Source organism: Anoplopoma fimbria, chromosome 14, assembly GCF_027596085.1.
Source record: "Anoplopoma fimbria isolate UVic2021 breed Golden Eagle Sablefish chromosome 14, Afim_UVic_2022, whole genome shotgun sequence".
NCBI lineage: Eukaryota > Metazoa > Chordata > Actinopteri > Perciformes > Anoplopomatidae > Anoplopoma > Anoplopoma fimbria.
This window is the reverse complement of record NC_072462.1, coordinates 13547797-13569375: the sequence shown is the minus strand read 5'-3', so window position 1 is coordinate 13569375 and position 21579 is coordinate 13547797. Positions and strand designations below refer to the sequence as shown.

The window sequence follows — 21579 nt, the reverse complement described above, 5'->3', positions numbered from 1 at the left end:
CTCTCTCTCTTTTTCCCTCGCTCTCGCTCTCTCACTCTGTCTCAGAGATTTCTGGTAAGTGACATGTTTGGCCGTTGGCATAATGCCTAGCAAGATCACATGGCATGAATGTCGTGCCTGTGTTGGGTGAGTGTGCGTGTGTGTGTGTATATGTGTGCGTGTGTGTGAGTGCATTTGTGCTTGAGTAGAAAAGAAAAAAAAAGAAAAGAAAGGGAGCATGTGCACATTTGATTGTTCCAAGTATTTTCAGCATGAATAGGAGCACGTAGCCGTAGCGAAGAATTATGTGCTGAGAAGTATGATGAGGACGTGTTTCTGATACAGTCATGAGATTTCATTCCCAAATTCAATGGAAAATCGGATTTGAATACTTCATAGTTAAAGCTATTTTGCCTAATTTTATGGTATTTGTGGCATTATCACATAACAAATTCCCGAAGGTTATGTAGCCTTATAGAGAGCTTGTTTCACTTGTTGTTGTAATATGCATTAAGGGCGATTCTGAAAACCCAGTATCACCTGGCACATGATTTCCAATTCTCGGAACTCTGGTTGAACTCCTTTTGTGTATTTTAGTTTGCAGTACTTTGGTGCTCACAAACCAAAAGGTCACTTGCATTCACTTAAATCTATCTAGAGAAGAATGTGTGAGCTTGAATCCACTTTTTTTTAACCCCTCGATATCTTTGCTAGGGTTAGGGTTATTATAACTGAAAACTGTGGCCTGCCTGATGAATTTTTTCCCAATACTTCGAGTTTCAGCGAGGGGACATTAGACTTACTGTGAGAGTCAAACCTATAATTCGGGGGGGATGACGCACGCAGACATGCACAAACACAAATTCACGAACGCATAAATAAAACCCACAGAATCATTCAGATACAAACACTCACACAGAAGTAAAGAGAGAGAGAGAGAGAGAGCACTGTGGATGGCATTTATCCTTGCAGCCCACCTCTATTTTCCATGCTCTATTGCTGTGTGCCGTACATAATTAAATTGCGGCAAACTTCAAGTCTCTCTAGACTCCAGCCAGTAAACAAAGGTTGCTAATTAGTGCATAGGGTAGTGAGCGAGGGAAGCAAACAGGCTGACCCCTTCTCTGTGGCGATGACCTGTCCTGTATGTGCTCTTCATGTCCTAACGGCCTGGCAGAATGCTGGTGGCAGCCAGTGGAAAAAGACAGGAATCTGAGGCGGGTAGTTTTCACTACACGCCCCCACCCACCCACCCACACACCCACACACCAACACACACACACACTCACACATACACACCCCTCCCATTTCCACAGTTAACATGCGTTTGCAATTACTGTAAAATCCCAGCATTACTTACCTGATGCCTGCAATTGTGTTCCCTGCAGAAGGGGAGAGACGCTTAGAGTTGAAATTTTGCCCTGAAATGCATTGGCTGATAATATACTAAATGATAGAAATTCCAATTGTTTTGTGGTTGCTTTGAAGGCAACAATTAACTTAATCATCCCTTGATGTGCTATATAGCTACAGCTGTTTAGCGCCTTTTAAAATAAAGACTTGAAACAGGGAAAGCAGCTAGCCTAGCAAAGATTTAAAAAAAAAAAAAAAAACATCTTCTTTATTTCATCCATACAAAAAGCAGTTTTGGGATTTCATTGCTCCGGCCCAAAAAGATAGTCCTGCACATTTTATACTTTATTGCTGAGCTTTAGAGGTGCTGGTAGGCAGATTTATTCATTATTTACCATTGGACAGAGCAAGGCTAGCTATTTCCCCTCGTTTCCAGTCTTTGTGCTAAGCTAGGATAGCCAGCTGCCGTTGGTAGCTTCACTTATATATATATATATAAAAATGAGAGTGGTATTGATTTTCTCATCTCACTTTCAGAAAGAATCCAGATAAGTGTATTTCCCAAAATGTGGAACTATTACTTGTTCAATGTTTTCACAATGCTATCTCCTCAAGGACGACTATTATAACTAAGTTATTTTCTACAGAATCACGTGTGTTCCTTCTGTGGAACTATCACATAATGTAGCAATAATAATTCACTCATCCAAAATTGACCAACATCTATATGTAGAGATAACTCTTGACAAATTCAATTTTCATTTTGTCAATGTTTTCTGACATGAGAAAAAGATCGACCTGCTCTGTTTGCATAGGTCAGCTAGGGCCCTTTTCAGTGTTGCCCATGAGGTTAACCAAGGTGGCATGTTATTTGATCACATGCATGCTAGCTTAGTCTGGTGCTGACTGGGAGATTCTCAGGTCACAGTAATGGGTGTTTGTGTAGGCGTGGGCGGGGGGGTTATGCACTCAGAATAAATGTGAATGTATTGCTGTGCACTTGAACAAACAAGGCTTTTATAAGACATTATAACAGTAGACAGCCTTCTGGCTCTTATTACGGGAAATGTCCCATGTCATGAGACATTCTTTTTGATTCACCTACCCTGGTGATCAAATCAAACTGCATTTCGTTCCTGTTTTTTTTCTTCTTCTTTTGTGTGCGAGATAACGAATTAAAGCATTCCGTCTGCTCTAATTGAAAAAATGTACACGGCTCAGTCGACGTGGGCGCTGCTCTCTCTGTATATGTCTATGCGTGGGTGTGTGCGTTTCTGTGTGCCTGTCTGTAGACAGTGGGGCGGTGATGCTGAAAGATGTGTCCTCATTTTTTATTTTTTTTTGCACTGCGCTGGTCTCCTCTGGCGGTCATATTGGGCTGCTCTGATGTCACGCATGTGTCACTGCAGAACATTCAGCACAGCGCGGGCTTATCAAAATGGCATGTACATCATCTCCATATCCCCCCACACACACACACTTTCTCTCTCTACTTCAGTGCCACTCTCTTCCTGTCACTCACTCTTTTACTACAATGCGCTATATGCACTGGAAACTTTAACATGCAGTTTGTCGTTCCTAGTTAGTTTTTTTTTTTATTTAGTTTTTCATGCAGAGGGACGTCTCATGGGGGGGGGGAGGAAGCAGCGGCTTTGCTTGGGAGGAATTAAACCCTGCTTTCACACTTAAAGGTGCCACAATCCTTTTCCTCTCACCTTGCCTCGCCCCGGTTTGATTGACACTCTCGCTGCAGCTGCTATCCACCATTTTTAATTGTTCTTGGATGAACATCCACTGGCATAACGTGTCAAATTCTTCCAACACGTGAATGCCTTAAGACTTTATCATTGAAATGGCTTGTCAAAAAACCTATAGACTTTGCAAAGGAGACTTTTTTTTTTTTCTCAGCGTAAATCAGAAAGGGATGAACTTGCAAAGCTCCTTAGTCTCATGGATGGAGCCGTGCCTCAGAGACTATAAGGGTAGTAATTTGGTACCAGACCTTCTTACAGTGTTAGATATATTTTCCTATATTTTGCTGGATGGCAAGTTAGCTATTCTTTCGAAGGCCCTCAACCCAAAATGTACATGTTACAGTGCAGTCATTTTCACATAACTTAAATGTTGGTAGTTAAGCTTTTTTGCTCTGATTTAAAAAAATATATATATATTTATATATATTTAGCCAAAACACTGACAATTTTGAATTGTCCCGGGAATTCCCCACCCGCCAGAACCGTTGAAGGTCCTTGGATGAGTCTAAAACAGGAAATCCAGCCCGCTTTAGCTCTAGATCGAATATGACCTGGATGACTAAGAATGTTTGTAGACAAGAATCACAATGCTGACATAAAGACTAATTAAAATTCCCACCACACTTTGAGGCAAAGTGTGAAGTAAAAGAGAGGAGGGTAAGAAGACCGTTATGCTAAATCTGAAAACCTTAAAATAAATAAAAAGTCAATCTATTCAACAGATCTAATTTTAAAAATACATACAGTTTGTACATTGAAACTTATTCTTACCAACTACATTCACTTTAGTATCTCTTTTCTGTGTAGTGTGTGCGTGTGCAGGATCACCACTGATAAGCTTTTCCTTTCATACTGATTCACCCTATTTCCTCCATTTTTCACTGTCTCGTTCACCATGAAAATCAAATCATGCTTGGAACAAATGCATACAGAGTGTCACCATTGATACTCACACACTCGCAAACATACAGACCTCCTGTGAAATCTAACCTAATTGTAGTCCTTGTGTGACAGTCAGTGACACTCAGCAGGCCGACTCCTGGCCCTTGTCCCCAGATGAAGGTCATGTTAAAGAGGATATCAATGGGGTTTTATGGCCCTGTGCTTTCCAAACAAAGTGCAAGCAACTGCACAAATCTGCTGTGTTTTAGCAAACTTGAGTATCAGATGTCTGGCCAGGAGCGCTAGCACAGCAGTGACACACCTGCTTTGTAATTGTACTTGCAAGAATAAATTATCATGGAGCTGTAAAAGCAGGCATCAACTACAGCCAATCAGCTCCGTCTTGAACTCGTATACTCCCTGCCATGGCACAGTCACAGAAATGAGGGAGCGCATTTGAGATGCAACAAAAACTTCTAAAAGTAAACTAATGTCCTTGTCAACACCCCTACTGTGATGCCAAGGGCAAATGCTGTTTGTTACAATTAAACAGTTATCTGTTCACATACACTATGTACTGTGAAAAAAGTTTCACAATGTTTTCACACTGTTCATACTATTCAGTACACCTAAAACTAGCCTTGTAATAAACCCCACCTTCATGAAGGTAGGATTAGAAAAACTGCAAAACCCTCCCTGTTTTTACAGAACAATTATTTTCAATTGTCCCCAACTTTTGCTATGAAACTATAATTAAATATGCCACGCACACCAAAATTGACACCACTATCAGTTTATTTTTTTAAGTAATGTCACCACCAAACGGGCAAATCTGCCTGAGCCCATCAAAACTGATACTTTGCTGGCAGAAGATCAGTGCACACCCGCATGAAATTAGCACCCTTAGGCTCATTGAATATGTACAGTTCTGTGTTACGCTTTGGACACCCACCAGTCACATGGCAGCTAGAAGCCGATGCCAATGTACAGGATTTTATCAGTATGAAACTGCCCCCCCCCAAAATAAAAGAGAGATATCACATGACAGTCGTGGTGCAGTATACTGTATCATTGTGTACACACACAAACAACTCCAGTTTACATCCACACATTCGTTCTACCGACGCCTCCTGAATCATTTCTTCTGTTGGTGGACTCTCTCTTCCCTCCCTTTCTTCCTGTGCTGTTTACGTAGCTTCCTTTTTTTTAAAGTTGGAAATCGGGGGAATTTTCGGTCTTGTGTCAGTGTTTGTTCAAAATATCTCAGTCTTGCGTGAGTCCTGAGCCCGAGTTTCCCTGCTGCTCTAACGTCACACTTATGTGTTGCTATAAACTGGAACGACCTGCTGGCCCCTGTGGTTCTGCAATATGAGTATTACTGAAAAGTCCAACTGTCTTTCTCCTTTTAACACTTTCCCCTGGTGTTCTCATTTTATTCTGTATTATCTTTCCTTTTCTGCTGTAATATAGCAGGATTTTTGTTCCCCTGAAAATGGCTTTCTGGGAAGACTCTTTGGTACTCACATTTTGGCGTCAGTAATGTGGAGGTGGAATGTCTTTTGATTAGAACAAAGTGTCAGTTTGTTGATATCACTTGGCTTCGTCTGTTGCCTTATTATTGATACAGCCAATCGGGTCTATTTAGCTTCATAGTATTCGATTTCTTTTTCTCTTTTCTTTTTTTCTCCAGAATTCTGTATTTTCTTTTCGCCATTCCTCATACAAAACTCTTTTTCAAGTATTACCTTTCTATATCACTCTGACTGATTTCCCTATTGCTCTCAAACTCTCTTCTCCCCGTGACTGTGCTTTGTCAACTTCTCATTTGTTCTTTTCTATTTGCATCTTTCACATACACTCCCTCTCTCTGTTCTCACTCCTTTTTCTTTGTTGGTACGTCTATCTCCTCTTTTCCACCCCTCCTTTTTGCCTCTGAATGTATTCTCTCCTTACGTACCTTTCATTTTTTTTTTTATCCCTCCTCTATCTCTATCTCTTCAGCACTAAACTGTATGCCCAAAAGCCATCATGTATATTCAAGCGTGTGTGCAGCAATCCCAATGAACTAGTCGCCGGAGTTTGGTGTGATGTAGTAGCCGCTGCTACTGTTTGTTTGTTTGTTTGTTTACCTCCCACAGCCACTTGGAGTTCATTAGCAATGCCTTTGCCTCAGGAGGATCAGCCACACACACACTCACAAACGCACATGCACACACACGGATGTGATCTTCCCCTGTCTTTCCCACTATCTGGCTTTCTCTCACGGACATCACCACGACTACAAACTACACGGACATGTAGCCCACAGTTACAGGAGTTTCCTGTCACAACTTTGCGTTTGGTTAAGTCTCCAACCACTGATGTGATATGTCAGATGTTAATCTGAAATAAGTGGTGCTAATTTACTGCAGTGCTGTCTTCCTCCATAAAGCTGCTGCTGTTTACATATATATTGGTGTACGTGTTCATGGTAGTTCTTTTCCCTTGTCCCTGCTCTAGAAAATGGATGAACGCTATCATTTTTATACAAGTGAATTGTCATTTGTATAAAATGACTAATCTATCACCATCTATCCATTTTCTTTAACTGATTGATTTTAAGTGGAAATAAACAGTGACCACTAATTACAGTAGCAATAACAAATAGTAGCAATAGCACCAAACAAAATTCATCAAAATACCCAAATTATGAATGTCTTACCAATCCAAGTCTCAAACTGCAGATTTAATTGTGGTAATGTATTAAAATTGAGAATAGCTACAAAAACCGGTATGACCGTCACTTTAAAATAAAAGAATCTTTGTTAGTTCTTGGACTAATACGATACGTACGTGAATACATTTGAACACAACCCACATAGCCTGATTCTAAATTACCTTGTAGAATTAATTTTGTCCGCTCGCCTGGCTTTTGGCCACTTTTACCAAACGATCTGTGAACACACTGACATTTTGTATGCTAACTTGTTAGCATACAAAATGATGCAGTTGCCTATTAATACTAACAGAAGATTCATATTAGGATTCATTTGGAGTTGGTGTTGCTTGACATAATGTCTAATATTATCTCCTTTAGCTCAGTTTTTTGTCTCTACTTTTTTCCTTACAGTGGATTTGTTTGGCGGTCTGGACAAATATAACAATGAACTTAATGAAAAATAGTAATTGGTTCGTTTTTATTATGAAAATGTTGATTTATTTATAAGTGAATAGCTAAGAGGTGACTTCAGATTCATATAACCACAAATTCAACAAATCAATCAGCTAACAGTCCAGTCCAAAAGTCAAGAAAGAAATTAATTCTCAGGTACTGATGTATTACAGCAATTAAAACTAACTGTGACACCATGTTATGATACAGGTTTTAGGTCAAACCATCCTGCCCTAGTATTTAATTTTCCACCTGACTTAATATTCACAGTCATTTTTGTAATGCCACGGACAGCATTGTTCCATTAGTTTTACCAGAAATTCACCCTCTTTTTTTTTTTTTTTTTTTTCTCCTACTCAGACCAAAAGTTACATTATTGGTGAATAATAAGTGAATACAAGTGGAAAGATACCAGACAATATTCAGCCCACAACAAATTATTTCATAGTTGTCTGTTTGTTACATAACTGCATGAATCATAGGGAGTTATTTCTTTTTCTTTTTTTTTTGTTTGAGAAAAAATGATTTTGATACTGAATATGTGCAGACAGCGTCACCCAGCAGGGTCTATACACAGAGAATGATGTTGCATTTAGAGCAGTGATAAGCAGCGTCTCTCTCTCTCTCTCTCTCTTTCTCTCTCTCTCTCTCGACATCCCATAATGATACTCAGACAGACTCAGGCAGACACCCGCTCGGTCCCGATTGGTAGAACTGTTGCCAGGGAGCGTTGCCGTCTCAACGTGGATAGAATCTGTTGTCTGGTACACTTTAGACATGAGAACAACTGCAGGATCTGAATATTTATAACGAGGGGACTGTTCATATTGAGATTGTATAGAGGCAACATAAGCGAGAGAGGAAGGAGCTGTTCCCGTTCAGCTCAATTCAAAAATATCATCTAATTTCCTTTTATTTGCGTATCGCGGTACTGTAATGAAATATTAATTAACGTTATCACTTCTCTGTGTTTGTTTTCTGAATGTATGTTCAGCTTAGTTAGATTTCTATTGTCTGCGTCTTCATTAAAAGTTACTGCGACACCAACTTAACTTCAAGATTCAACTTACATGAACTGTTTTATGAAGTCCTCAATGGCAAATACATGAATCATAATTCTGTATGACTTTTATCGTCTTATGTTTGAATGTTACCCTATTGTTATTTGGTAAAGCTACAGTACAACTAGTTAAATCTGTGTGCATGTATGTGTGTGTGTGTGTGTGTGCCATCTGGCGAATCGTTTCATTTCTTCATATTATTCAAATATGCCTGGACCTGCTGCTACAGTTAATAACACTGTGCGTAGGTATGAATCCTTGATTAAAATGGATGTAACACATTCCAACAAAGCAACCAACAGCAATCAGAACAGCATGCATATCTCATATCTCAAATCACAAACTACGCTGGCACACACACACACACACACACACACACACACACACACACACACACACACACACACACACACACACGCACAGACACAAACGTACAGCCAAGCATGCCTAACATAGTGTCTGTAGCTCCAAAAGTCACGGCCGCATATATAACGTTGATTATAAAAACACTCCTAGGTATGCGAGAAACTTTGACATGGAAATGCAAACACAGGAGGAAATGAGGACACGAGCAGCAGAGAGTCACGCACGCACACATAATCACTCGTTGAGGGAGTTCATGCCTTATGTTTTTTCATCACGGATGTGCAAAGTCTATATTTAATGCAGGCAGGAGGAGGATGCAATTTCCATGTGAATGTGAATGTGTATGTGTGTGTGTGTGTGTGTGTGTGTGTGTGTGTGTGTGTGTGTGTGTGTGTGTGTGTGTGTGTGTCTGTGAGCTTTTATGGGCTCGCGTATGTGTGCCAGTCCTTGTAGTGTACATGAACATGCATATTTGTTTGGGATTCATTGGCGCATACATTTACATGAGCATGTGCCTGTGTGTGTGTGTGTGTGTGTGTGTGTGTGTGTGTGTGTGTGTGTGTGTGTGTGTGTGTGTGTGTGTGTGTGTGTGTGTGTGTGTGTGTGTGTGTGTGTGTGTGTGTGTGTGTGTGTGCAGTGTGCCACACCGCCGTGTCCTGTCTGCCTGACTCAACATATTCTCTGTTCACTCTTCTTTGCTCTCTCTCTCTCTCTCTCTCTCTCTCTCCTCCCCCTCCCCCTCCCTCTTTTCCCTCACTGCCCCCTCCCCTCCTCCTCCTCTCCCCCTCCCTCTCTTTTTTCTGCCCCGGCTGGCACGTACATGCATGTCTGTAGACTCTGTACTGTGCTTTGCTGCCGTGGCACGCGCCAACCTCACTGCAATGCAGCCCTGTGTGCATTAATTGGCAGAGAGAGAGAGGGAGAGAGACACAGTGGGTATGTGGTATGCAGGGCGGGAAGGATAGAGAAAAGGGAGAGGGGGGGAGAGGGGGGGGGAAGAGAGAGGCGATGTAAGGACACAATAGTCACAATAACTGATTGATGGGGCGATGGACCAGCGGTCTGGCAGGCTCACAGAGGGACAGACGGACGGACAAACAAACAGAATGTGCATTGCTGAGTGTGCACGGGGAGATTACCTGACTGCGTGTTGGCGTGTGTTTAGGAGAACGGGGGGGTGGGGGGCATACGTCTGTTTCCATTAGTGTGTTTGCAGAATTGCGTCTCCTGCGTTTCACTGTGCGTTTTGTTGTGTGCTCTCACGCATGTGTGTCTATATGTGCCATGCAGATATCGCACACTGCTGGGACAAAGCTCTCTAAACCAAAGTCTGACTCACTGTATTCGACACTTTGTGATATCCTCCCTTTCATATTTCCGCTGTGACTGACGAGTAAAACTTTGCTCAGTTTGGCGCAACTTTCTCCACTTGAGGGTTTCTTTGGCCAAAAAAAAGAAAAAGAAAAATGAAGCGCAATGTGTCTGGATACTTTTTTTTCTGGGGACAGCCTCCGTTATAAAAATGACCAACATCAGCTTTTTATTTCTCGTTCTAACAGATTGTGTGTTGTGAGGTGAAAAGATGAAATGAGATTTTGAAATCACTTGCTGAAACGGTTGCTCTCTTCATGTCTCTTCGACCGAAATGCAGCGCATAGGTCAGAGAGCTTGCTCCACCGTGTTTTTGCTCTGACATGCAATAAATACACAACGTTTACATGTGTGTACAAATATACAGTATTGTACAAATGCAGTTACTCATCTTTCACAGCGATTTGCATTCTTATCCTCCCACACACATCTTTCTGGAACTTATCCGTTCTGTTAGCTGTGGTCTTTTATCTGTGCTTCCCTGTCACGGGCTGCGACATCTGGCTCCTGTCCACCCTCATCCACATCAAGCAACATTTAGGGATGCCTTCCATGTGCCGGTCAACACAAAACACAAAAGTGTCACCGCAATAAGCTGAGCCAGCAAAGTGGAGGCGTGAATTAATCATTTGAAATTACCAATTCATGTAGAAAATACAAAATAGTCTTGCGTGAAGCCAGAACTTCTTTTCGCTCGTGTGTAGGTGTTTGGCAGAGAGGTCCTCGCATGATTCAGAGAAAATACACAACACTTGTTCAAAAAGTAAAACCTCTTTTTTTTTTTTTTTTTTTTTTTTTTTTTTTTTTTAAACTATTGTCCTCCGAAGATTGTAAGACAATGGGGAAACACCTTGGAATTGACAGCTTGAGTTTTTGATGAACCTTTTTAATTTTACAATTGGAAGGATTAGAGGACCACGTGTATTAAAGCTTCCAGTTTAGTAAAGCTTTTCTTTACCGTGACGCATTCTCTCCAGACTTGCGTCAAAAAGGGATTTCAGAAGTTTCACTATTCTCTGCTTAATTAATTAACGGGTGGCTGTGACCTCTGTGAGCTTTTCTCAATTCTCTTTTGTCTTAGTCACCCCCCCTCCCCTTCCCCCCCTATTCTGTTGGACCATATAGGCATCCGTGTCCAGGGGCAAGTGGCAGAAGTTGCTTCAACCTAATTGTCTTTCTCTACTCGTACTGTCCTCGAATGACTTTCTCTCTGTCTCAACTCTCCCCTCCCTCCCTCCCTCCCTCCCTCCCTCTCTCCCTCCCTCCGTTGCTTCTCTCTAGCTCTGCCCAGTCTCTGTCTCTGTCTGTAACTGTAGCCTGTGTTTTTCTCTCCCTCCCACTCCCTGCGACGTATAGATACTGCATTGATCAGACACACGCGCGCAGACACATGCACACACACACTCGCACAGTGAGCCTCCCACTCCTTTCATCATTGATTCGCTCTGCTCTGCTCTCCTTCTCTCTCTCTCTCCCCATTCTCTTCTCTCTCTCTCTCTCTCTCTCTCTCTCTCTCTCTCTCTCTCTCTCTACAGCGGCACTTGTTGAATTCAACCCTTGGAGAATAGAAAGAGAGGGGGGGGGGAGAGAAACAGAGAGAGAGATAATGACAGAGAAGCAGAGGGAGGCTTTGAGACAGCGCTAGGACAGACAGGGAGCAAAGAGAATGGGGCTTTGGAGGATATAGAGATAGATAGGATAGGCTGGGGGGGGGGGGGGGGCAGAGGAAAAAGTCAGTCAGACAGCAGGGAGAGAATCATCTTCAACACAGTGGGAATGACACTTTAAGTGTAAGAGAGAGTCGACCAGACGGAGTACATCAGAGTGCTCAACCTTCCATCTCCAAACTACTCCTCTTTTGTCCTGGTCCCGACTGCTGCCAGTGTGTTAGCGAGTGACGAGGCTCCATGGTGTGTTTGAACCAGGAGGACTGGCTTACACAGGTCAGAGCTGTCTGGGATAACAGTGAGCGCTTTTTTGTCTGCATTTGTGCATGTGTGAGAGAGTGCCGTGTGCTGGTTTCCTCAGGTGAGTGCTTGCGTGCCAGAGTACACAGTAATTTCCCTATGTAGTGTGTGTGTGTGTGTGTGTGTGTGTGTGTGTGTGTGTGTGTGTGTGTGTGTGTGTGTGTGTGTGTGTGTGTGTGTGTGTGTGTGTTAAGGCGTGAACACTTTTATGTAAGTAAGCCAGAGTGTCATGCCTGTCTGTATGGAGTGCATGAGGTGGGAGAGAGCGAGCGAGAGAGAGAGAGAGTATGTGTGAGAGAGAGGCGGTGACATTTTTTTTTTTTTTTCAGTTTGTATTCCTGGAAACTGTTCTGCAGCATTGCTTAATAATGAAACCAGTGCGTATATGTGTGTGTGTGTTGTGTGTGTGTGTGTGTGTGTGGGGGGGGGTGGGGGGGGAGAAAAAAACAACAATGACACAAGGTTCAGGGAAAGAAAGATGGTGCAAACATGCCTGGAGTATTTTACTGAGAAAGGATCAAATCAAAGTTAGTGGGGGAAATTGTGTGTACGGTGTGAGTTGTGTTGTTTTGTTTCCCAGCCAGAGTTTAGAAAGAGGACAAAGGCTGACAACGGTATATAAAGAGTCAGCAAAAATCAAGAAGTGTCTCTAAACTCCGACATGAAAAACTGGTTGTATTCAGTGTGGCTTCCTCCCTCAGAAAAGTTGTCGTGAAGGCTGGTTTACAGGTCAGCAAAGGCCATGCTTGATGTACTCGTACATGGAATGAGTTTAAGCTTCTTGGAATTCAAGTCAACTTAAACAACATAGCCTTAAGATATTTCACAATGTCCTCATGTACAGTAGGCACGGCACGGCTTTGTATTGGTTTTTTTTTCGATGTGGACTGACTTGACTCCTCCTTTCTCTTTGCTGCCTCTACTGTCTCACCCACTATCTCCGCATATCCATCTCTTTCACACACCTCTCACTTCTCCTTCAACTGTATTCATTTTCTCACTTCATCTCAACTCTATTTTCATTGTTGCCCTTCCTCTCGTTTTTCAGATTCTCTCGATTTTTCCCTTCTCGCCTCTCTACCTCCCTCTGGCATGTCTTTTCATCTTTCACGCTTTGTCTTTTCACTCCTTCCTTATCACTGCATTTCTTTTTTGCCAACGCATTTCTACATATATATATATATATATATATTTCTTTTTTTTATACAGATGCCTCTCTCAGTGGCGGAGTCTGCAGTAAATATCTGAAACCCCACCTTCCTCTTCCTCTGTGGCCAACATGTCCCAGCTGCTCCATGTGGAGATCCCAAACTTTGGAGCCACAGTTCTGGGCTCCCTTAATGAGCAGCGCCTGCTGGGACACTACTGCGATGTATCCATCCTGGTCAAAGGTTTGTTAGTAGGGAATCTGGAGATGTTATTGTGGTTACAGTAACTTTGCAACAATACTAGAATTTTGTAATCTCAATTTTTTTCCTGTTCTGTGTTATTTCTATCAACCAGGTCAGGCTTTCAAAGCCCACCGGGCCGTTTTGGCTGCCAGCAGCCTCTACTTTCGTGACCTCTTCAGCAGCTCCACCAAGAGCCAGTTTGAGTTGCCCTCCTCAGTCACACCTGCTTGCTTTGAGCAGATCCTCACTTTCTGCTATACAGGGAAGCTAACAATGGCAGCTAGTGAACAGCTGGTGGTCATGTACACAGCTGGCTACCTCCAGATTCAGCATATAGTTGAAAGAGGCATGGACCTAATGTTCAAGGCAAACTCACCTCACTGTGACTCGCAAACAGCCGGGTCTTTAGAGGAAGCAGGATCCGAGCCGCAGAGTCCTTGTAATAATGGAAACGGGTTAGCGGTGGCTGCCCTTCTGGGAACCCCGGGCTGGTCTCCATCCCTACTCATGCCTCAGCGTAAGATTAAACTAGAAGGGGGTGACCCGACGCCCCTGACAACACATTTGGCGCATGGCAAGATTTCGTCTTCGGAGTTGGGGAGTCGCTTGGCAAGGGCCAGTTCACTGTTCTACACGACGGCTGGTGGCACCGCCATCCCCGGTATGCCTTCTTACCACCATCAAGGGGCCGGTGGCGGTGGAACGGGAGGAGGAGCAGGAGTTGAAAGGTCCAGTCCTGGAGCGTCCAGCCTGCCAACCACTGACAGTCCTACATCCTACCAGAATGAGGATGAGGAGTTTGAGGAAGAGCCCTATGATGGGATCACAGAGGACGCCTACAGTCATCTCTACGGACGTTCCGCTAACCCTTACGGTAGTGAGTATTATGTTGAATTGATGCTTTTAGGAAGTCTTTGTGAAGTGTTGCGGTGCATTTGGTGTATTTGGTGTAGAGCACTTGTCACTTTAGCTTTACTCTTGAACTCTTGAATACAAAACCTAATGTTTTGTATCTTATGACAAACACAATAATATTTTATTCCTCTACAAAAACGGTGTACTTCTAAACTCCAGTAATTAAGGTTGGTAATGAGAAAAAATGCTAACAAGAAAGTTTCAATGTCAAGCCGGCATCAATATCCTCTCACCAATATCTTCAAAATATAGTCGTATTAGCAGCAGTGTGTAAGTGAATTACTTTCCCAGTTGACCTTGGCTCAGATGGAAGAAATTAATTTGATATCAGACCGACATAAAAGTAGAACTCAACATGACTTGCAGAAATATATATACCCATGAATGTACGATTTTGGGAACATAGTTCCTCCTTGTCCAGAAAAGAAAACGGATGCGCATTCATTTCATCGCAGTTCCATTATTTAATCTTTCATAAATCATGTATCCTGAGCATCTTGAAAAAGCAGGATGTTGTGCCTCCAGTGTGTGTGTGGGTTCTCTCAGCATAAAGATAGCTTTATGGAGTTATGATTGGAGTGCATCGTGACCAACAACACACTCCTTATCACAGCTACAACAGCTGGTCTGTACTGCTTTTTGTTATAGTTTTCATGTCATGCAGGTTTGCCTACACATACAGGCATAGATACAACACTATATTCACTCGAGTTTGCATTCACACACTCTCCATCATTCTTAGCATCCTCCAGCTCAAAGGCATCACACAGGTTTGTCAAATTCTAGAGTTTCAGATATTTATGAAATCCACTCTATCTGCAATCAGAGAACCCCAGGGTGACATTGTGGGATATTTGAGAACCATGCCAGCTTGTGTGTGTGTGTGTGTGTGTGTGTGTGTGTGTGTGTGTGTGTGTGTGTGTGTGTGTGTGTGTGTGTGTGTGTGTGTGTGTGTGTGTGTGTGTGTGTGTGTGTGTGTGTGTGTGTGTGTGGTGTGTGTGGTGTGTGTAGGTGGGTGTGTGTGTGTGTGTGTGTGAGATAGGTTTAAGTTTGAATGCACATGCAGGTGCATAAATCCACACTTTTTTGTATGCACTATGTGTGTGGCATTTAAAGGATTTATTTCTCCTGTTCTCTATGTGTGTGTGTGTGTGTGTGTGTGTGTGTGTGTGTGTGTGTGTGTGTGTGTGTGTGTTAACATTTGCATGCACAGGCGGTGCGTGCATGTGCATACTCTCACAAGTCACCTCAGAGGTTAGGGGAAATACATTTGTGAGTAAGAACCTAACACCCAGCTTCGGATCTGTCCCCCCGTCCAAAACCCAAGTTGCTGATGCATCATCATGACTTATCTGGGATACATCTGCAATGCTCTAAAACATTTATGAAACACAACAAGCTTGTCCGACACCGACCTGCTTTACTAATTAAATTGTGTAGCCTCTATTTAGATAGAGGGCACAGAAGGGCACGGATGCTATTTGTTTTTTTTTGTAGTTTATTGTATTTATATGGACGCGTCCACATTTATCTGCTTCTGTTTTGCTCTGTAACAAAAGAGTTCTTATACCCGTTCTGTTCTCGCTTGCTTTCATCAGTCCAGGACAAGCCGGAGATGGCAGCGATGCCCTTGGCCTTGGAGAGCCGCAACTGTGTGCTGATCCGCAGGGACCTGGTGGCACTGCCTGCGAGCCTCATCAGCCAGATAGGATACCGCTGCCACCCTAAGCTCTACACTGAGGGGGACCCTGGGGAGAAGCTGGAATTGGTAGCTGGTAGGCCACGCACACACACACACACACACACACACACACACACACACACACACACACACACACACACACACACACACACACACACACAACGCACGCATCCGATCACACGCATTGACTTGCTCACATTTTACCACATGCACACATGCAGAGAGTAACTTGTATGAAGTGAGTTTGGAAAGTATTCCTACATCCACCATTTTGCCCATTTAGATCATTTAAAATGTAATTGTTGAAATACAGGATATGAGAGAACTGCAGGTATTCCATTGTGAAATAAAAAAAACCCTTTAAAATCAAGGCTTTTTGCAGAGCCGCTTATTCCCAAAAAAAACTGTAACTGGGGGAGGTTTCCATATCCCAGTGACTCTTACCCTTTTATCCAAGAGACCTGTATTTGACCCATATGAGACTGCAGACAGAGATCTGTATTCATCACTGCTTACAGTGACTGGACTATAGCTCTAATATAAATGAGTGCTTAACCGTATAATTTAGACATTTTGGTTAAACCGTGTTTAGACAACGATAACATTAAATTGACTTCTCATAACTCATGAAAACAACGTTTTGTAGCATCTGGCCCTCGTTTCTTATCGGAAGCCGTGGTAGTTTTGAGCCACATCACTGTGGTGATCTGAAAGGGACAGAACAAAGCTGCAGAGCTTCTCTGCAGAGACTGAGGACCATGAGAGAAGGACAACTATCTCTGCAGTGCTCATCAATCAGGCCTTTATGGTAGAGCGACTAGACAGAAGTCACTCTAGAGTAAAAAGCATATGACAGCCTGCCGGGAGTTTGCCAAATAGCCCTTACAGGGCTCTGAGAGCACGAGGAAAAAAGATTTATTTTTTGGTACGATGAAACGAAAACTGAATTCTTTGGTCTGACTGCCAGACATCGCTCTTGGCAGTCAGACCAGAGCCTTTCAAAGAGACCAGGTACCGTTCAACATGTAGATAATATAATTCATATAAAGGAGGTTTAATCAATTTAGCATTGGATCTTTTCAGACAAAAGAATAGAGCCTGAATACTGCAAGTTGTAGGCAGTAATCACTCGAAAAACTTTCTGGTACAATAGGTCAAAAAGTTACCGCATGCTCAGATTCAATCAGATTGTGATGCAATTGAAAAACACAATGGAACATAGCAGAACATAACAGATTATTCAAGTCCCTTGTCTGCATGAAAGATACAGAATACAATACATGAATTTGAAAGAGTTGGTTTTCAAAAGAAAGCAGAGCAAAGTAATTTAATAGTGTGCTGTTTTTATGGCCTTCAACATAGATTCCTCTCTTGTTCCCTGATTCTGGTTTTCACAGCTGAAGCTTTGTTTAACTGTGTTGAAGATCTCTTTAAACATTCATTTCAAAAAAAGAGAAAGGGCAAAGCCCTAGAATCTGAAAAGACAAATGGATTGTTTTGAGTGAGTTTCTCAGCAAACCCTTTTTATTCCCCACACCAGGTACACAGGTGTTCATGACTCGTGGACAGCTGATGAATTGTCATCTATGTGCTGGTATCAAACACAAAGTCTTGCTTCGCCGCCTGCTAGCCACGTTCTTCGATAGGTGAGTGTAAAGATATGCACAACTCAGAAGAACAGTTTGTAGCAGTCCTTAAGGGCCTACTGTAAGATCTGAGGTCTTTGTATGACTCCAACACTACTGCTGTTGTCTCAAACCAACTTTCACACTCCATCTGTGGCCATGTTGTGCAATGCGGTTAGTTGTGTGTGTGTTCCCATGTTTGTCTACTGTATGTGCCTGCTGCTGACTCTGCCCCCTGGTGTTGACTCTGTGTCCCTGCAGAAACACTTTAGCCAATAGCTGTGGGACAGGCATCCGCTCCTCGACCAGTGACCCCAGTAGGAAACCCCTGGACAGCAGGGTCCTCAACGCTGTCAAACGTAGGTTTATGATCCAAATCATCATATATTTGTGATAGAATTGCAAAAGAGCACAAGTTGTCAACACAGAGTTTGCTGTTTTTTTCTCTCTTTTACAGTCTACTGTCAAAATTTCAACCCCAACTTCAAGGAGAGTGAAATGAATGTGATTGCTGCTGACATGTGCACGAATGCGAGGCGTGTCCGCAAGCGATGGTTGCCCAAGATCAAGTCCATGCTGCCCGATGGCATGGAGGTGTACCGCGCAGGAATGGGCATGGGTGCTGCTGTGGGTCTGGGCCTAGCACTGGGTGCCGCTCAACCAGGGGTGCCCCTCCCCTTCGAGCCTGACTTCAAGGCCCTAGACCAAAGGTTGTATCCAGATCGCAAGGACCCTCTCAGGACTCACCCAGCGCTGGCAGACAGCAGCCCCGGGTCTGGGGCAGCTGGAGCAGAGGCTGAAGGTGAAGGCGAGGGAGCAGTCCAGGAGGATCAGGAGGAAGATGAGGATGATGCTGGGTTAGAAAGTGTAGACGGATCACTGGGGGCGCCATCTTTGATCCCAGGAGCTGAGGCAGGCAATTGTGGCGACACGCCGCCCGAGCAGGAAGTGGAAAATTTTGGACAAGGTCTGAGGGTGAACGGACAGTGAATGTCCCTTTGGGCTGCCTCTCACGTTGTGAAATCTGTTTAACGCCGCGTTTTCTTTTGCTTGCTCTCTTACTCTAACATCTCGTCCACCACTCTTTCTTCTCCTCTGTGCTTCCTCATCGGGAATTATTCAGCACAAAAAGCTGCGCTCGTAGATCTTACTATACAGGAATTTGTCACACATGCATGCGCACCCGGGTGCTTGTGTCCACGCATACTTACTGATTGTGGAAGTAGATTATTCATAGTAGAAGTAGACACAGGCATGGCATTAGCACATTAAGAAAATCAACCCATTCTGCCCTTTTCTTACTATATTCAGTATTTACTCAGTATTTCGGCACCTGCAGCAGGATTACAAAGGCCTGATGGCAGAACAAAGGCTGGAATAATTCATAATTTCTATGTTGTACAAATGCAACAGCTGCTTTGCTGGCAATTTATGGATTGTGGTTATAAAATGATTCTGTTTTCTTGGAAAGCCATATCTGAAAATAACCTGAGAAACCTTAGGAAAAAACAAAGCTCTCTTAAAAAGCGGTTTATTTTTCAAGGACTGTATTATAATTAAATGTAATTAACTGCATTACCATCATCAAACAGAACCATTGTCCTTGTGTTAAAACACCACGTCCTTTTTATTTTAGGATAAAGACATTTTTCTGCGAAAGCTAAAGACTTCCTAACAAACCAACAAATAATCTATCACATGGAGTTGGCTTTTTCATGCATATCTGCCCGTGACATACTGGATTAGAGTGTCAATGTGATGCCTGTGTCTGCTCCAGACCGCCCCTCCCAACCACACACACAAACAGAACCACACACACATATGAGCACATTTCTCCCCTTATGATACTTAGCCTTTCATATCTGCATCTAAGCATTGAAAATACACTTTCCAAAAAAAAGAAAAAAGTACCAGTGCTTTTTAACGTACAAATAAATCTTTTCTGATTACATCATTCTGTCTTAGAGATAAAGAGAGAGACATGGACAAGAACATGCACTTAAAAACCAAGCTTGCATGCATGAATACAAACAGTGGATACAGAGAATTATTGTAAACAACAACAAAGCCACAAACCTGCATCTAAATAAGAAAACAGCTACTGTTGCCTCCAGATATGCCATTTAAGGACTTCTTTCCATTTATCACTGGGATTTAACCTCAGTCTGACATGTGTTAGAACTGACCAGGGTGTGACACGGGATCGACCGTGTTCGACACAATACTGATTGGATTTTCTTTTCTAACGATGGAGCGTGCTTTCACCACGTGTAGAGGAGATTGAATATATGGAGTAGTAAGGGGGGGGGGAAGCGCACTACACTGAGTGGTAGAAGAGAGAAGCACTGTTTCATCCTGATGTGGTGGTGTGATTGGCACCAAGACTACATAGTCCTGCTTCCATCCTGTTCATTTTTTTTTTTTTTTTTCCTGGGGGGGGTTGGGGGTAAGTTATTGAATAAATCTTATAAGAGCAATTTATGCTGACTTTTTGCATTTGCACTCAAACAAAAGGTTAAAGGGTGGGAAACTAAGGAGTTTGGCAAAAAATGTGATTGTACTAAAGACTGAAAATGTCCTCCACATCACCCTGATTGTTTATTTGATGAGAAGAATGTGGGTTTGTAAAGAGAAAACTAGTCCTTCTGAAGATTTCTATATTTCGGAAGGGGGCGGGTGAAGCAATGTCGAACAGGGACAAAAACCTGTATGTGTCATAGTCATTTTCTTTTTTTTGATATCTGTTCTGCTGTTCATGCTTTCTGCCACGCATATAGGGACATAGTCCAAACAACCTTCCTTTGTTGTTTTGTGCATTGATTTTTAGAGATACACTGATGTTTTATGTTGTTTTTTTTTGTTCTTTGTTTTCTGCATCAAAGCATATTTAATCACAAGGTCAGACCATCAAATTTAGTAAACCCCAAAAAGTTATTGGCAAAATAAATAATACTTTTCCACTGTAAAAAATGTATAGCATAAGCTAGCAACCAAGCAAAAAATACAGTATATACCTGGGATATTTGATCTGTTTGTTTATGCATCAGTGCTGTGCCACCTCAAAGGTTGTGTTTACGTGTCCTGTGTCGGATTCTTTAGGAGAAGCTTTAACATGGCCCTGCACAAGAAACACAGAGTATAATTGCACTAGGTAATAATAATATTAACGTTTACAGTATCTAGGTTTCTTATTTTTCTTTAGGAGGAAATGTGATCCACCATAGATGAAACAGGGCAGTGATTGAATGACTGTGATGATGAATGAATGTAAACTGTAGCACTGCTTTAAGGAGGGGTCCAAGCCTTGATTGAATACGGTCAAATACTTTTTATATATATATATATATATATATATATATATATATATATATATATATATATATATATATATATATATAACTCTGCTGGATGATGTTCAAGGCAAAACTTTTAGTGATTTAATGATTTTTAAACTGGTCTTCCAAGGCAGTGAACAGCAGGGAGTGTTTTGCTAATAAATAGAAAACTTAGCAACTCTACGGTTTATTGTACTTTATCCAAACAAGCTCCTAATGTTTTTTAATATTTTTGACAGAAAGGGGAGTCTCTAATTTTAAAAGTTCACCTGCACTTCTGATTTCTCACCAAAGGGAACAGTCTTCCCAAAATGTACAGAAATTAACCAAATTCACAGTTATTACTTTAGATCACAAAATAGCTTCTAACTTAATCACCCTGCTGCCCCAAAAAATTGAACGGGCAATTTTATTTTTGCATGGCCTCTACTTTAACTTGGAGAACTTTAAAATAAACTCCAATTAAAACTAATCGGTAAATAATATATGGTGGGAACATTGATATACTCCACTGTAGTGATAGGTGGGTGTGGAGCAGTGCCTTAGACTGTGACTGTATGAATGTTGTTGTGATGTGAACCTTTTTATGATCAGAGACGAAAGAGACAAAGTACATGTAGGGTTAGGATACAGACGTTGACTGATTATTTCCCTCACTCAAATTGGCCTCAGAGAACCTTTGCTCAGTATAATGTATTAAAATGTTGTATTCACTCATCTTTTCACT

The 21579-nt window shown here is 42.2% G+C and overlaps 1 protein-coding gene across 5 annotated transcripts in view; it reads left to right on the top strand.

Moving 5' to 3' along the window:
• Nucleotides 1–20854, top strand: part of LOC129102345 (nucleus accumbens-associated protein 2) — a 25672-nt gene extending 4818 nt beyond the window's left edge. Inside the window, exons 1-7 of one of the 5 annotated variants that reach the window (XM_054612453.1) lie at nucleotides 11680–11860; nucleotides 13094–13275; nucleotides 13388–14152; nucleotides 15789–15965; nucleotides 17433–17538; nucleotides 17779–17876; nucleotides 17975–20854. In XM_054612453.1, the coding sequence (XP_054468428.1) occupies nucleotides 13164–13275; nucleotides 13388–14152; nucleotides 15789–15965; nucleotides 17433–17538; nucleotides 17779–17876; nucleotides 17975–18507 (1791 nt within the window). In that variant the 5' untranslated portion in view covers nucleotides 11680–11860; nucleotides 13094–13163 and the 3' untranslated portion in view covers nucleotides 18508–20854. Of the gene's footprint in view, nucleotides 1–11679; nucleotides 11946–13093; nucleotides 13276–13387; nucleotides 14153–15788; nucleotides 15966–17432; nucleotides 17539–17778; nucleotides 17877–17974 lie in introns of those variants that run through there. The other 4 variants (XM_054612454.1, XM_054612452.1, XM_054612455.1 and 1 more) reach the window with 4 other exon arrangements.
• Nucleotides 20855–21579: the final 725 nt, after the last annotated feature.